Source organism: Physella acuta, unplaced genomic scaffold (assembly GCF_028476545.2).
Source record: "Physella acuta isolate Inbredline_101_S28 unplaced genomic scaffold, ASM2847654v3 ptg000550l, whole genome shotgun sequence".
Classification (NCBI taxonomy): Eukaryota; Metazoa; Mollusca; class Gastropoda; family Physidae; genus Physella; species Physella acuta.
Genome location: NW_026732069.1, coordinates 276,312 through 293,115, shown reverse-complemented (window position 1 = coordinate 293,115; position 16,804 = coordinate 276,312). Strand labels below are relative to the sequence as shown.

The 16,804-nt window shown below is 35.0% G+C and overlaps 1 protein-coding gene across 1 annotated transcript; it reads left to right on the top strand.

Annotated features, from left to right (window-relative positions):
• The first annotated feature begins 4,892 nt into the window (after nucleotides 1-4,892).
• LOC131946294 (uncharacterized) lies at nucleotides 4,893-16,031 on the top strand. The gene is made up of 8 exons (XM_059306987.1): nucleotides 4,893-5,125; nucleotides 5,234-5,332; nucleotides 10,060-10,185; nucleotides 11,058-11,350; nucleotides 12,849-12,953; nucleotides 13,621-13,779; nucleotides 14,168-14,382; nucleotides 15,887-16,031. Exons 1-8 carry the CDS (start codon nucleotides 5,101-5,103, stop codon nucleotides 16,029-16,031), a joined length of 1,167 nt encoding a protein of 388 aa, XP_059162970.1. The 5' UTR covers nucleotides 4,893-5,100.
• Nucleotides 16,032-16,804: the final 773 nt, after the last annotated feature.

Below are 16,804 nucleotides of genomic sequence, written 5' to 3'. Positions count from 1 at the left end.
GGAGCATTTTCTTTCGTTGCGGACAACGCTTTTTACTATGGAAAAGCTTTTTGAACAATGAACACAGCTTGAAATATTCAATTATTTGTAAGATTTTTAAAAATTACAGCCAATGTGAAATATGTGAAGTGACAAGATTTGTAACAAAGTGGGTGTTAAAATAAAGCATTTGGTGTGTTATTTGTGTTGGTTGTGTTAGGTGCGTTGGTTGCGTTCGTTGTTTTATTTGTGTGTGCGGTGTTTGTTATATCAACTGTATTAGTCGTGTGATTGTGTTGTATGTGTGGGTGGTGGTGGTGGTGGTGTTGGTATTGATGATGGTTGTGGTGGTGTTGCTGGTGGAGTTGGTTGAGTTGGAGTTGTTGTTGTTGTTGGTGGTGGTGGTGGTGCTGGTGGTGATGGTGGTGCTGGTAGTGCGGATGGCGGTGATGGTGTTGATGATGATGGTAGTGTTGATGTTGTGGTTGTTGTTGTTGTTGGTGGTGTTGTTAGTGGCTGTGGTGCTGGTTGTGGTGTTCGTGGTGTTCATGGTGATGGTGGTGATGGTGGTGGAGGTGGAGTTGTCATTGTGGTTGTTGTTGGTGGTGGTCGTGATGGTGGTGATGGTATTTCTGGTGATGGAAGTGGTGGTGATAGTGATTATAGTGGTGATGGTATTGGTGCCGTTGGAGATGGTGTCTTGCAATGTAGGACCCGATAGATATTGCCTCTGAAAAAATTATGTAAGATAGTTTAAGCTTAATGGACGAAATAAAAAAAATGCCTTATTTAAACAGAATCTTGGGTCTCAGAAAATCCCGAGCTCTGACCCCCGGGCGGATGAGGCTCGTAAGCTGGAGACAGCAAGCCATCTAGGAGAGAAAACACCAAATGCAAGGAACTTTTGCCATGCAGATTATTTTTGGTAGGATAAAATCTAGAAAGAAAAGCATGATGAACTGAGACAACAATCAGTAAAAGGCATAACATATTGAAAAGTTGTTTTAATTGTGTTGGCGCTTATTTCTTTAAACATTTCAATTAAGAATGAAGAAGAAAAGCTTCTATGCTTACGTACTGTTTGTTACTTTCGCCTATTTTTTTCGACACCAGTCTTTGCCTTTACGCTTTCTTGATTTTATCGTGTGATTTCTTCCTAAAAAAATAATTTTACCTTACCAGTTAGAACACTTTCATGTTCAACCCTGAAGATCAATAACTGGCCTAATGTAGAGGTCAAATTTTTTGTATGATTCGTCATAGGAAGGGGACGAGTGTAATGTCATTCATTGTTTCCTTTCAAGGGTCTTCAGCGCGTTGGGCTGCAATAAATTTGTCTTTCTCTAATGTGTGTCAGCTATATCATGATATTTCAATGATAAAAACGTCACTTAATCAGGGAAAAAAGAAAGGACGAAAAACAAGCGGAGTTTCTTCCAGGCATCTTTTCGGGGTGAGTTCTCCCCCCCCCTTCCCCGAGCGAAATTGAAATTATATAGAAAATACTTTTACCAGTGCCCCCCCCCCCCGGAAAATTTAGTCCGCCCCCCGAAAATATCAACTGCCCCGCCGGTGAGAAAAGTCTGAAAGAAACTCTGAATGCAAGTGTCGTATAACGTTATAGCAATGTTTCACACAGACGATGGTAAAGAAAGCAGTGTATGACACAATCCACAAACCTGTATCAAACAAATATACATCAACGCCATCTACCTTATTGATCTGCTCATCTGACTAAATCGTTTACTACGCATCCTCGCTCATCATGTCGTTGAGTGTCGCCTAACAATATTTCCACACTCAACTACACGGAGAAATTGTTTTTAACTTTAACCTTTAATTGATTGAAAAAAATCAAATACTTTAATTACGGTGATTGAGGGCTTTTCATACCGGTGTACAGTTAACACCGTCCTCTTTTCGCCTAACCTGATTGATAAACAATCGCGGAGAAAATCGTTGAAATATTTCTTGGAGAAATCTATGTGCTGACAAAAAGTAATAAACTGTTAGTAGAAAAGAAGCGGTTAAAAATAATTTGTGCTGGTAATAAATACCGTTTTATAAATTGAATGTGCTATGTTTATTTTAATAATTACTCATTAAAACCGTGATATCAAGAGCTGCACACTCTTAAAGCTGTTGCATTGATCGGTGTTCTCAAACATGCTAGCAAACTATCAACTTTCCAAAACAAAAACTTGACACACACACGCACACACGCACACACGCACACGCACACGCACACACACACACACACGCACACGCACACGCACACGCACGCACACACACACACACACACACACACAAACAGCTGAGATATACCTACAAAAATTAAAAAACAACATGACATAAATCTTATAATTGGCTGTGTGCTGAGACTGGAGGACACCTCGATAAGAATGACATCATTACTTTGGATGACGGAATAAGAAGGAAAGGTGGATATATGTTTGGAAAAGTAGCGAGGCAGATAAAAGACAGCCCATCAAATCTGTGCACTACTGAGACACCTGAATGAAGACACATTCAACAGAGACACTTTAATGCAGCCCAACACGCTGAAGACAGTAAAGGAAAACAGTGAATGACACAACACACAACTTTATAAGACGAATCACACAAAAAATGTGATCTCTACATTAGGCTAGTTATTGATCTACTGGGCTAAAACAATCGATTACCACCCTCCTCCTCTAACCCCACCCCCCCCCCTTTTTTTTTCTCCCTGCGTGGCTGAGTGTCCATTTACACTATAACATTTCAAAATCAACAACCAAATACATACGGGTAAACGTTTTAACTTTAATAGTGTATTGATTAGAAAATCGAACACTAAAATAAAGTTAGTTTCGTATATCGAAAAAAAAAATAATGAAAGGCTGAAATCAATAGGTACAAAATTAAGAGAAAAACATAGGCTACTGTTATTGCGAATGAAATAAAACGTACCAAAATCTAGTTTGGGTTATTGCGCCTAGGAAATCCAGGCCCAAAGCCTGGGTAGTAATATGAGAAGGGACAGATACTCCCCGTGTATCAGACCCCCCCCCCCATCTCTCCACACAGCTGATGGAACCAAGAGAGAGGCGTCTCCTATACAACTTGGCATCAGCTGTTAAAATAAGAAAGTTAATCCTATCCCTATTTATAATATCATGTTATAAATAAAAACTAGGATTAGATTTATTGACAAAAGACGGACATAAAGTACTAACACTGGGACTGGGTGGTCAAAGAGGTAGTGCGCAAGGCTGCAAACCCGAAAGTCTTGAGTTCGGATCTGGGTCCAAGTCAGTAGAAAATCACTGAGTCCACCCAGCTCTAATGGGTACCTAACTCATGTTAGGTAAAGTAAAGGCGGCTTGGAAGAGTGCTGACTTCACCCTACCTTCATATGCCGAGGTAAAGAAACACTATGAACTCTACTAAATCTGCCCAGTTGATCTCTAGGCTAAATAGGACTAATAGGAGTCTTTAATCTTTACTTTGCAGGTTTTAAACAGGTTTTAATACAGAGGAGCGCGACAGTGGTGATTAACATGTTGTGGTCCAGTTTTCCTATCTTTACTTCTGTCTCCAGGCCCATTCTCAACCAATTTTTTTTATCCCTATAGTCTTTTTCCCATATATTGTTATTTATTTATTTATTTAGTTCATTCTTTCCCCGCCTCAGATCTGAAATGTAAAGCGTCAGTTTGCCTTGCCATGCTAGTTTTAGTACAGGGGTCGGCGACATTTTTAGACGGAAGAGCCAAACGTTAGTCTACAAAATTTCCCAATTTTTACTTTACTCCACCTATTCTCATTGTTTTTTTATTTTATTTGAAGTTGTGTTTGTTTTTACGGTATATTGTTTTTTTTTTAGTTTTGAAAATAAAATAATTATTATGGAACTGGAGAGCCGCAAATTGACATAAAAAAAGCCACATGCGGCTCGCGAGCCGCAGGTTGCCGACCCCTGCTTTAGTATTATAGTTTTCATCATCGGCTTGTGAAGACTGTAACAGAAATAGTAATACCTCAATAATAGCGAACTGTTGAGAAGTCAAACTAAATATCTTTTAAACCGTTTCATCTCCGGTTTACAAAAGACCTATCCTTATAAATGTATTGTCTCTTAAGTTCAACACTAAAATTTTAAAATATTATAACATGTATTGATTTTTTGTCTAGTAAAACACCACATCGAGAAATGATCTTTAACGTCAAGTTTTACAAAGTAACAGATACCTGTAACAAAAAAAAATGAGAGAGAGAGAGAGAGGGAGTGATCTCCCTTAAACTTTCTCAAATATTCGTTACTCAAATTCAATCGAGCTATAGACACATTTTAAAATCAGTTTTTAAATATTTAAATTTTTAAATAGAAAAGAATCGCGTAAAAAATATTATTGCCACCAAATGAACAGGAAACAAACAGATAGTTTCACTATTCTGTCTATCAGTCTGTCTGTCGAGAACGCTCTATACAAAACACAAGGAAAGTAAAAACTTTCACACGAAAAACGCGAAAATCGAAACTTCCTACTACCGTGATGTCACATGGAACACAGGAAATTTTCAAAACGAAACGAAATGCCATAAAAATAAAGAAGTCATTGTTGCGCGATAATAAAGAAACTAACGTTTCCCCCAAAGAAATACAGTTTATATTCAAAATATATACTTTTGAAATATTACTTAAGGATTTTATGTTTCATTACTTTTCCTTCGAGTCTTAACCTGCATGAAAAGTTAAAAATTATTTGTCCCTTTAAAAATGTGTTTTGTTCTGTCTCTTTAACTAATATACACAAGCCAAACATCAATTTTAAAATCCAATAAAGTGTATTGATTTTATCTCAATTCTTCCACGTCGTGATCTATTCTCTAATCTGTCAACACATTTTCCTTATCGTCGTCAGGTTTCTACAAAGTAACAGATGACGTTGATAACTCTATGAATACTTGAGGGAAAAAACTGCTACCTTTTGGTTGAAGATTGTTTCTTTCTTTCTCCATAGGCCCAATGTTCGGCTAATTATGGTGCATGTTTATGTTAATTTAAAGTATATTACTATGAAACTAAATCTCGGTTAGATTTATTTAGCATAGAGAAATTCTGCGCTTATCTCAAACATGAATAATTTGTTTTCCAAGAAAAGTAAGTTGGATTGATTTTGTAAAACCTTTTTCACGTGAAATATAAATTCTCTAAAAAGTTTTAAAAAAATGTTTACTGGTTTAATTATTATTACTTTTTTACTTTCAGCCGTCAGTGCAATTATCGGTACATGTCTAGTTTGTACTGTGATTCTACTGTATCAATGTCTCTCAATCAGGAACATGGGCTACTTTATTTCTTCAAGAGGTAACTATAACATCATGAAGATTTTATTCACATCTAAAAAAGTTTTATATATATATATATATATATATATATATATATATATATATATATATATATATATATATATATATATATATATATATATATATATATATCAGCTACGTCTTTCCTTTGAAAGGTAACTATTATATATATATATATATATATATATATATATATATATATATATATATTGTCACAGACTGTATTATTATGTATCTTTATTATATTGTGTTTTGCATGAATGAAGAGTACCTGGCTAGCGGAAGGACTGTCTGAGCGATCGTCATGTGTTTTTCCGTGTTTTGGGTGAGATCGCTCATTGACGTAAAGGGAGAGAAAGTTGTGAATAAAAGGGAGAGCAAAAAGGTGAACGGGTGTTGTGTGCTAGAACTTGAACCTGAGGACTGTGGCTGTGAATGTAGGATGTTACTACGACACTTTGTTTCTTGACTGTGATTGTACTTATACCAGTTGTGACCATGGATTTACTATGGGTCTATTAATTCTCTGTACAAAGTGTAAATAAAGTTATTGTTTCACAACTACTGTTGCTCGTATGAGTATATTGAAGAACCCACAATAACAACAAAGAATTCATGTTGTTACATATGGTGTCAGAAGTGAGCGTCTACTGTTACATATGATGTCAAAAGTGGTTGAAGAAGTGGTGCTACTGTTACTGATTCTACTGTTACATTGTCAGAAGCAATTGAAGAAGTGATGTTGTTACATTGGTAAATTATATTGAAGTCTGAAATCGTCAACGAAGTTACAGTGTTACTACAAGTGATCAAGAATTGTCACATTATCATTGTAAGCAGTTTTCAACGTTTTTGAAGTGGTCTTCCACTGTTTACCAAGTACGTCAAGTTCTTGAAAGTCATCTATCTACACTCAAGTCAGAAGGGTTGCTGTAGTCAAGTCAGACGTCTTGTTCAAGTCAAGTCATCAACGTGATAATTTTTATCACCTTATTTCGATATTGTCTCACCAATGTCGAGTAAATATCGTCTGTGTGTTTTTTCTGTTTGGATTTAGCCGATCAAGTCTTAGTGTTTCTTTTCTACTGTTTGGATTTAGCTGTTCAAGTTTTTTCTATATGGATTAGCTGTTCAAGTTTTTCTACTGTTTGGATTTAGCAGATCAAGTTTATTTTTGTAACTGTTCCTAAACTGTTCCTAAAGATGTCTTATCTAAAACTGGACAAATTTCTACTCTGTAACAGGCTACTAGAACTATTTTAATTTTTCTAACTTTTTGGAATCAACAAAGTGAACTATTTTTGTACTATATATGTACTATGAACTTTTCTTGGATTACTAGATGTCTCTAATCAACTGAACAAAGCCAGAATACAAGAAAGGGTATTGTAAATTAATTAACATTTATCTATTGTCAACTAATGAATTTATATTTTATGTCATAGAAAATATATCAAAATGTTATGTTTTGAAGAATATCTAGCACTAGCGAGGGCGCAAGGCATTAAGAAGATGAAGAAGCAGATAGCCTGGGCAAACACTCGATTTGACCGAGACATAGAAAAAGCATTAGAAGCATGGGACGAACAAAATGAACAACCCAAACGAGCTCATGGAAATGTATTGAGAGAACTAGATGATGTGATAGAAATAGTGTGTAATAAATCAAGAGGTATTACAGAAATGCAAGAAGAAAAAAAAATGTCAGATGGAGATAAAGTAGAGGAGACTGTACAACAAAAAGGGAAGAGAAAAAAAAGAAACAGAAAACAGAGAGCAGATAAAAGGGCTGAAACTTTGGAAAAACAAGTTGGCCTACATGAACTAGCATATGAACAAGAACTATTAGAAATGAAAGCTATAACAGACACAAATGAACCAAAATTAGAAAGTGAACAGACAGAATTTAAAGCAGAACTTGAAGAAGTAAATATTGGCAACCTTTGGAATGAAGAACAGAGTAACATAGTCCAGGAAGAATTGAAACCCAAGGATAAAACAGAGGTTGAACTTAATAATGATTTAAAGGTGACAGATACATTAGAATGTCTTAAGATTGACTCTTTATTAAATGATACGCAGGTACACGAGAATATTATTGAAAGTTGTATCGTAAGTCCATCAGAGAATGGCAGTCAACAAGAAACAAGTCCATCAGAGAATGGCAGTCAACAAGAAACAAGTCCATCAGAGAATGGTAGTCAAAATGATTTAATAAGCCCATCAGTCAATGGCAGTGATGATTTAATAAGTCCATCGGAGAATGGCAGGAATCATGATAAACTAATGATGATTAATGAATCAGTGAACTTAATAAGCCACAATAAAGAGAACGTACCTATTGAGGAGTTACTTAGAAATCTGGAGTCAAACTATAAAGAAGATATACTAGAACTCAAGAATAAATTTAACAAAGAAATGGAGAAATTAACACAGAAATTTATGTGTGAATTAGAATCAATAAAGAAGCACAAGGAAGTTAAGAAAGATGAAACAGTAACTAGAAACTACAATGTCATTGATGCACAGAATGAAAGTAAAAGAAATTTAGCAAACTATGAATACAGTCAACATGTTAATAAGAATGTCATTAATGTCATTAATGCACAGAATGAAAGAAAAAGAAATTTAGCAAACTATGAATACAGTCACCATGTTTATAAGAAGCCAAAATCTAGATGTTTTTACTGCGGAAAAACAGGTCATTACCAAAATCAATGTTGGCATAGGTTGGCAAATCAGAGAAGAAACAATTATGTACACAGAAAGTCATGTGAGAAATACAGTAATTTAAGGAATAATGTATCAAGTTCAAATCAGAATAACAAAAGTGTGAATAGGTATACTAATGGAAGTTACCGACGCAACACATATTATGAGAGGCCAAAGCAATGCCATAATATTTATATTGAGTTGGTTGATGAACCAAACGAACGTACACAAAGCAAGATAACTACTGACGTTGTTCAGAAACCAGAGGAGAATATTAAAACAAATGAAGTAACACAAGTTACACGAAATCTAGGAAATGATTATGGTAGCACAGCTAAAAGCTACAATTTGAGGGAGAGATGGCATACAGGTCATCGTCAACTGCACGAGAACGATTACTCATGCTATAGAGGATGCTAAGATTAAATTATCAATTGACAGTTTATTAATATTATACAGTCTGTAACTGTAATATATAAATATCAAATAATGTGTTTGAGTAAACATAAATTGTGTACTATATCAAAATAATGTAAACTGTATTATGTTAAACCTATTCTATACTATTAATTAACAGGGAATAAAGTAAATCAAGTAAAAGTTAAGACTATTTATTCCGCATAACAATAAGACGGAAGTCTCAATGATGAATTGTATTAGTCGATACCTGTGAAAGGCAAGAATGTTGTGTTGTGACCTAGATATGACTGAAATGGGTCGACTAGGGGAGACAACAAAGTATATTACTCATGCGTGGTAATAACATGCCTTGATGATAAGGTTGTTTTTTCTTTACATAGGATATCATTATTTAATTCATGAGTTGAATTAAGTCTTTAAGTATTTTAACTATGTGTTATGTTTTGAAATTAAGTCCTGTACCAAATTAGTTTGGTATATTATTTATCCCAACTGATGTAGTTTTTTTTTTTTATACTACAGTTACTGGGTAATTGAAATGTTTTGTTCTCCTATGTGAATGTATATTGATGCATTAAATATTACATATAATGCTTGTACATTTAAAGTTTTTGTTCAAAACACTGACATATTTTAATTATCACTGATATAGTCACTACATACTGTTGTATTTGTATGCACTATAAATTTATGACTACAAGTGCTTAGTCTAAAATGAATATATTTTACTCTACTTTGAGTTGTACACAATTTTTTGTTGTCTGGCACATGATCCTGCCCTACCAATACTGTATTTATAAATTTTGTTGTCTGGCACATGATCCTGCCCTACTAATATTGTATTTATAAATTTTGTTACACAAAATTTTATTCGAAGGGGGGACGTGTCACAGACTGTATTATTATGTATCTTTATTATATTGTGTTTTGCATGAATGAAGAGTACCTGGCTAGCGGAAGGACTGTCTGAGCGATCGTCATGTGTTTTTCCGTGTTTTGGGTGAGATCGCTCATTGACGTAAAGGGAGAGAAAGTTGTGAATAAAAGGGAGAGCAAAAAGGTGAACGGGTGTTGTGTGCTAGAACTTGAACCTGAGGACTGTGGCTGTGAATGTAGGATGTTACTACGACACTTTGTTTCTTGACTGTGATTGTACTTATACCAGTTGTGACCATGGATTTACTATGGGTCTATTAATTCTCTGTACAAAGTGTAAATAAAGTTATTGTTTCACAACTACTGTTGCTCGTATGAGTATATTGAAGAACCCACAATAACAACAAAGAATTCATGTTGTTACATATATATATATATATATATATACAAACAGAGAGAGAAAGATAGCTCTATATAAATACAAACAGAAAAAAAGAGATGTTTTAAATTAAAGATTTTTCCGGACTGAAGAATGGTTACAAGGGCTGCCACGGGATTATAAGGAAACCTTTTAAACACTTTTGATATGAACTGTCCATAGATTAGGTAGGGGTGAAGTAAAACGAAACCAGCCAATTGTTTTCAAAAGTAACACAAAAAGTGTGTTCTGCAATTCAAACGAAAAACTCATTTAAATTGTCTATTTTTACGTACCAGTGGTCAACTCCGTGCTGTATGATTCGACCATCAGGGATTCGATCGCACGACTAAACGAGATTATCTCAAGAGACACAGACGCGCCCAGGATTATATTCTCCAATGTCTGCAGTAACAAATCACGAGGTTAAATGTCTCTTGTTCTAACCTTACTCGCTAATCCTTTCACTGCATTAGTCTTTCTTTGATGTCTCTTGTTTTAACCTTACACGCTAATCCTTTAACTGCATTAGTCTTTGTTTGATGTATCACAGTTATACTGTATTAATTTACTTTTTGTAATTTTAAACCCAACTGAGCTTTGAATTAAACCCCTAAGCTAAATGTTCTGTGTTTATAATTTAGTAGAAGTAGTTTGTTTTAATTTATAATTTAGTTAACCTTCATTCCAAGTTTACTGTTTGTGGTTTAACCCTTGCGGTCTGTGTTTTTGTTTGTTTGTAGTAAGGTTAATTTAAAATGATACCATCATTCTTTTAAACAACGCTATTCTCTCAAACGTTTTAATTAAAAGATACATATTTTTGTGTATTAACTTTGGTCATGGGTTGTGTGGGTGTTTGGAAAGGGGGGGGGGGGGGTGAAAAGACAAAAATAATTATTGAGAGGTCTTGTAGTATAGAGAAATGTTACGTAACGTTAAACATTGGGGTAGGAGGTGCTTTAAAAAGATGTCTTGACATCACACCGCTCCCAATAATATTAAAAAAAAATTTTTTTTCGTTTGCCTCAGATGTTTATTATATTCGTTTAACGAATTGAGATATTGATGAATGGCAGGTGATGAGTAAATTATAATTTTAGAATTACGTGAAGATGTACGTGCTATTTTGAGCGCAGCTTTATGTAATGCTCTTTAATTCTTTTTGAAATATTTTGTAAACAAACATGAATACCTGCGATAACATTTACATTTGGATATAGTTTTAAAGGCTGGAGCGAAGCCTAGCCGATACCGGCTAGAATGAGTTTATGTATGTATAAAATGCAATCAACAGGGGGTTGTATAGCCAACTGTTCTAGACCTTTGAACCCTGACCCCGAAACCCGGTTGCTGGACATTCTGACGTCACCAAGCTTTACCTTATCCGAACACCAGCGTCGTCTGATCCTGTCCATGGGCCAGGCCATCCCTGAGAGTGACGTCATCTTCGTGTCCGCCAGCTCCTCCAATCACTACGACGAGATGCAGGACATGTTCTATAACCTGCACCAGACGGTGTATCCTCGTGTCAACAATTTCACCGTTGTTCTCTTCGACATTGGTTTAACAGAGGAGCAGAGGATCATGGTGAGTCGAGGGGGCTTTGTACGTGACTAAAGGAGTTACGGGTTTAAATCCACTCCTGTTCTGGAATATATAGGTAACTATGAAATTTTTGTTATGAAAACAAATGGTTGAACGGCTTGAAATTACGAAAACAGAAAGACTTTAAAGGATAAAAAATCTTTGGAAATTAGTGACATAAAAATGAGCCAAGTCACTTGGAATAGATTAATATAGACGGAAATGAAAGATGTGATAAAGTGGTCTGAAGTTACGCTTTTTCTTGACATTTTTACTTTCTCGTATATACGAAGTATAGAGAAAGTATTATAATCGTGCACAAAAATCACTTGAAATTTTAACAATTTTCACCGTATTACACCTCAGTCCTTCATCACATCCGGAGTATAGAGGACTTATTTTAATCGGGCAAAAATTATCAATCCAGATTTATCAAAATTAAGAGGTTTTATGCGTAATCCAGTCTGAAAAACTGGGCTTTGCAATTCTGTTCGTATGTCTGTGTGTCTGTCTGTCCGTGTGTAAACACGATAACTTGAGTACCGTTACAGCTAGGTTGATCAAAATCGTTGATCCGTATCAACTTTTGAGCGATTTCCGATAACCGGAAGTGATATTTTTTCTACTTTGAATTTTTCAAAAGCCTATAACTTGAGTACTATTTCAGGTAGAAAATGAAATTTCACATGTAAGTAGAAGATCTAATTCTCTACCTTCTGTTAAATTTTGAGTAATTTCCGTTGATTGGAAGTAGTAATTTACGCTACTTCCGATTTTTCAAAAAACTAATGTAAATTTTTAAAGTAGGCCTACCAATAATATTGCGCACTATTATGCACTTTTTTATTTGGCGTTCACTTGGTGTGCAATTCTTTTGTCTACGAGATTTTATTCTATTTTTAAAACTTTAAGTATTTAAAATGGATTAAAAATCATGTCTATAGCCCGAGTTCCCATCCCCTGTTGTTTTATATAAGAATATTCGAGAAAGTTTAGGGGAGATCACTCCCGATTTTTTGGTTAATAAATCCACAATTTATGGGGACTAAAGAAAAAGTAAGTAAAACAATGGGTACCGAATGGTTGCAAATTATGAGTACCACTTAAAGAAAACAAATGGGTTTAATAGTTTGTTACTTTTCAGGCCTATAAATTAAATACAAATTAATTTAATTGCATTCCGTAAAGGAGACCTCATTGTATTTTTGAGCGCTACAAGCGCGTGGCGGCTGCTTATTTATCTCTGAAAAATCTTATGACCAAGTTGAAGCTGATTGGTTGTTTCGAAGTGATAAGTAATATATCTACTCCGTTAACCTAGCTATTCCGGCTAGTACGCTGTATAACACAAACCATTGATACTAGCATGCTGGAGTGACGCTGAGGTATAACAAATAACGTTGATAAGAAAAACTTGAGTATCAGGGCTTCTTTATTATGTTAGAAGTTGACACATGCTTCATGTTGGAAGGTTTACACGGCATTGTTTGTTTTCAATCAGACAGAAAAACACTGCCGGTGTCAAGTTGTGAATTTTTCCTACGAAATGTTTCCACCGCATGTCAGGGAAAAGCTTTGTTACTCATGGAAACCTCTACTGATAAGAGTAAGTTGCCTTTACAATATCTTTGAGACGTTTTGTTATTAGAAAGCAGTATATTTTTTTCGGTGTACTGGGGTGAGGGTGGTTGAGTGTTAGGGCTTAAAGTCTCAGGAAGTGAAGTAACAGCGACAAACAAACGTTCTTTCTACTACTTCCACTTTTGATGTCCAGCCACTATCCTAATTCCCCTGCATTATAACGAGAGTGAAGGTGCATGGTCAATGAGCCAGACTGACGATTCTTCCATTGGTTATGACGAGATAAATCTCATATAAGTAGCCATGTGGAGCAGTAGATACAACCATGGAAAAATCTTTAAAAATGCATAATGACGTTTTAATAGCAAGCTTTTATGTAATAATGCACTATAGGCCTACATGCCCCCACCCTCCCCCCCCCCCCCCTAAAAAAAAAGAGAAAATAAATAATTTTTAAAATATATATGAACTGCTATTTAAATAACTAATAACTAAATAAAAAAAAAAAGTATCTAAATACTTGCTTCGACGTATTAGTATAAACAATTTTTGTATGATTTTGATTAAATAAAAAACAACATACATCTATGTATTACTAAAGACCAAAAAAAAAAAATCCCCGTCAGGATTTTTTATTCTACTATGTTCATGGTTTCTATACTTGTGTCTAGATCTATGTCCACTCTTGTTAGGCTACTATAGAAAAGGCAAGGAGACTTCTAGTGTACCAAGACAATTCCATCAGATGGACTGACCGCATTCAACAGGTGCTTGATAGGGCTTTGGACATTGGTATCCAAAACTTTCGGTGTGCTGGCGCGGCTAGGATACCCCTAAACACTATCATTCAGGTGAAATGGGAGAATAAATAAATAAATAAATTCATTTTATATATATATATATATATATATATATATATATATATATATATATATATATAAATATATATATATATATATATAAATATATATATATATATATATATATATATATATATATATATATATATATATATATATATATATATATATATATATATATATATATATATATACATATATATATAAGGAACTTTGTGGCTGAATGTTACAAATCACGAGTGCCACCCCGAGAGTCTGTAGTTCGAATCGCGGGATTTCTGGGTATCACTGCCTGATAGCACCCCATGTTGTGACGCCTCTGACTAGAATTACCTTTGCACGATCGTCTACTAATCTTGTCATGTTTTTTAATGACCAGACGTTCAACTACTTCGGGGAGGCTCCTTGTGCCTTCAACATGTACCCAGAGTTTCTTGCAACCGTGTCCGTGTACAGGAAGGACGTATTTAGCATCCGGGCAGTTCTGGAACCATGGGCCAGGTGCGCGCTGGAGCCGGAGTGCATGTGTCCGGTCATCCCCCCTAAAAAGGTCAAATTGTGTGCGGGCGAGTACAAGGATCATCGATGTCATAGGTTAGTTGAGGTCATTCTGTGTGGCCTAAACGTTTTAATGATACTTATTGTTGTTTTAGTATTATATATATATATATATATATATATATATATATATATATATATATATATATATATATATATATATATATGGTTCCATGACAAATGATCTCAGGACAAATAATCTCAGACAAAATATCTCAGACAAAATATCTCACAGCAAAATTTTAAATGTTAAACTTAACAAAGAATCAAAAAATGTATTAAACTTAATCTTTCTAATAGCATTTGATTTGAAAAAGTCAAAATTAAAACAAGCTTACTCATGAAAGGTATAATAAATGATAATGTATAAAAAAATAAAGTAACGGTAGCTATACAACATTTATGTTCAAAAGACGCGAAATATTTTTCAAAAAGTTGAATGGGTCTTTAGGTTCGTAACGTAAAACTATTGTTTTTATTGCATCATCAACACAAACGAAACGCTTACGTTTCTATGCCGGCAAGTACATTGTTATGATCACACCTCTCCAATACTATGTGATTATGTATTGTGTGAACTCTTGCTCGACATGTTCTAACTTCACATTTCCAAATCTCTTTGCCTGATGCTCCACTTCTGGCTTTTATAAACATAAATCACCAGAAACTAATGTCCTATACCCTTTCTGTGGGGTAACGTAAGAGGCCATAGCTGAGTAATAACCACTAAAACTACTTTGTTTTCATGCACACTACGACAAACTTAGCTCCGCGATGACCGCTGTCGTTTAAATAAGCATTTGTCACTGATCACTAAGGTGTGACCGACACATAACTATTGACTTTAGATGCTAGTTGTATTGTCCAGGGAGGGTGGATGTCTTTCCCTTAAGGCATGTCTCTGCTATCAAAGCGGGCTGCCACCTTGATACGAAGGTGTGTCTTTATTGTTATTTCATTCCCTTTGATCTAGTTTCGTCCCCATGACGTGGTAGGATTGTCTCATGTTTGGCAAGCCCACCTACGTTGTCTATCGAGTAATTTCTTTAATCTTCGCATACTATATTAGTAATCCTAATTTTAAAATTATTAGTGCAATATGGCAAATTTATGCAGCAAACATTTCTTAAAATTATATAAGCCTATAAACAATATTAAATATGGTAAACAATACCATATGACAGTCAATAAAAAAATGTTCAGATCAACTAAAATCATCCAATACCCTATTAAAATTTTGTTGTGAGGTATTTTGTCTGAGATATTTTGTCTGAGATCATTTGTCCATGATATCATTTGTCCTGATATATGTTGTCCTGGTATCTTTTGTCCGTGAGATCATTTGTCCTTGAGATCATTTGTCCTGAGATCATTTGTCCTGAGATCATTTGTCCTGTCACCATATATATATATATATATATATATATATATATATATATATATATATATATATATATATATATATATATATATATATAAGTGTGTGTGTGTATGTGTATGTGACGTGTAGCAAAAGTGATCATGTCATTTTAAAACACAGATTTGATCAGTCAGCATTAGGAATGATAACTGCGAAGATATTTGGTCCTGAAATATACCGAGTGCTTGCTCCCGATTTTTCTCGATTTCTCGGCGTCAACCGTGGGTCAAGGAAGCCTGATTATTTTAATTCGACCAAACATTAAACACCTTTTTTTAAAAAAAAAACAACTACTTGTTATTGTGTGCATTCTAGAACTATAGCAACATTCACGAAATTAATTTTTTTTTTACTCTCTCTCTCTCCTTTTCCTACTGAACTTAATATAATTATAACATGATTTAATCTTCTAAAAAATGTACGTCGTCCTCTATGGATGATCCCTCTTTTATTATGAAAAACTTTACCATCAACAATACCGGATAATATTGATGTTCATCAAAACAACTGTGTAGTGTGTAATCATAAATCAATATACCAAGCCAGTACGCAATCAAAGCCAACAATAACATTTTCTGACAGCGGGTTCAAATAACCTAAAACTCATCCATAAAAGTGTGCAATATTTATTTTGACGTGATAACACATTGTCATATCTTATTATATAAAGATAAACAACATAATCAGTTGATGTTGTTCTAGTCTTTCACAATGAGCCACACTGAAACTATAATATTATGGGCCACACTGACTCTATGGTACTATGGGCCACACTGACTCTATGGTACTACGGGCCACACTGACCCCGTGGTACTATGGGCCACACTGACCACGTGGTACTATGGGCCACACTGACCACGTGGTACTATAGGCCACACTGACTCTATGGTACTATGGGCCACACTGACCCCGTGGTACTATGGGCCACACTGACCCCGTGGTACTATGGGCCACACTGACCCCGTGGTACTATGGGCCACACTGACTCTATGGTACTATGGGCCACACTGACCCCGTGGTACTATGGGCCACACTGAC

Excerpts from the sequence above, each read along its gene's own strand:
- LOC131946294 (XM_059306987.1), top strand. The coding sequence starts at position 5,101 with ATGAATAATTTGTTTTCCAAGAAAA. Across the intron at positions 11,351-12,848 it reads CAGAGGAGCAGAGGATCATG|ACAGAAAAACACTGCCGGTG; the intron begins GTGAGTCGAGGG and ends GTTTTCAATCAG. Across the intron at positions 12,954-13,620 it reads GGAAACCTCTACTGATAAGA|GCTACTATAGAAAAGGCAAG; the intron begins GTAAGTTGCCTT and ends CACTCTTGTTAG.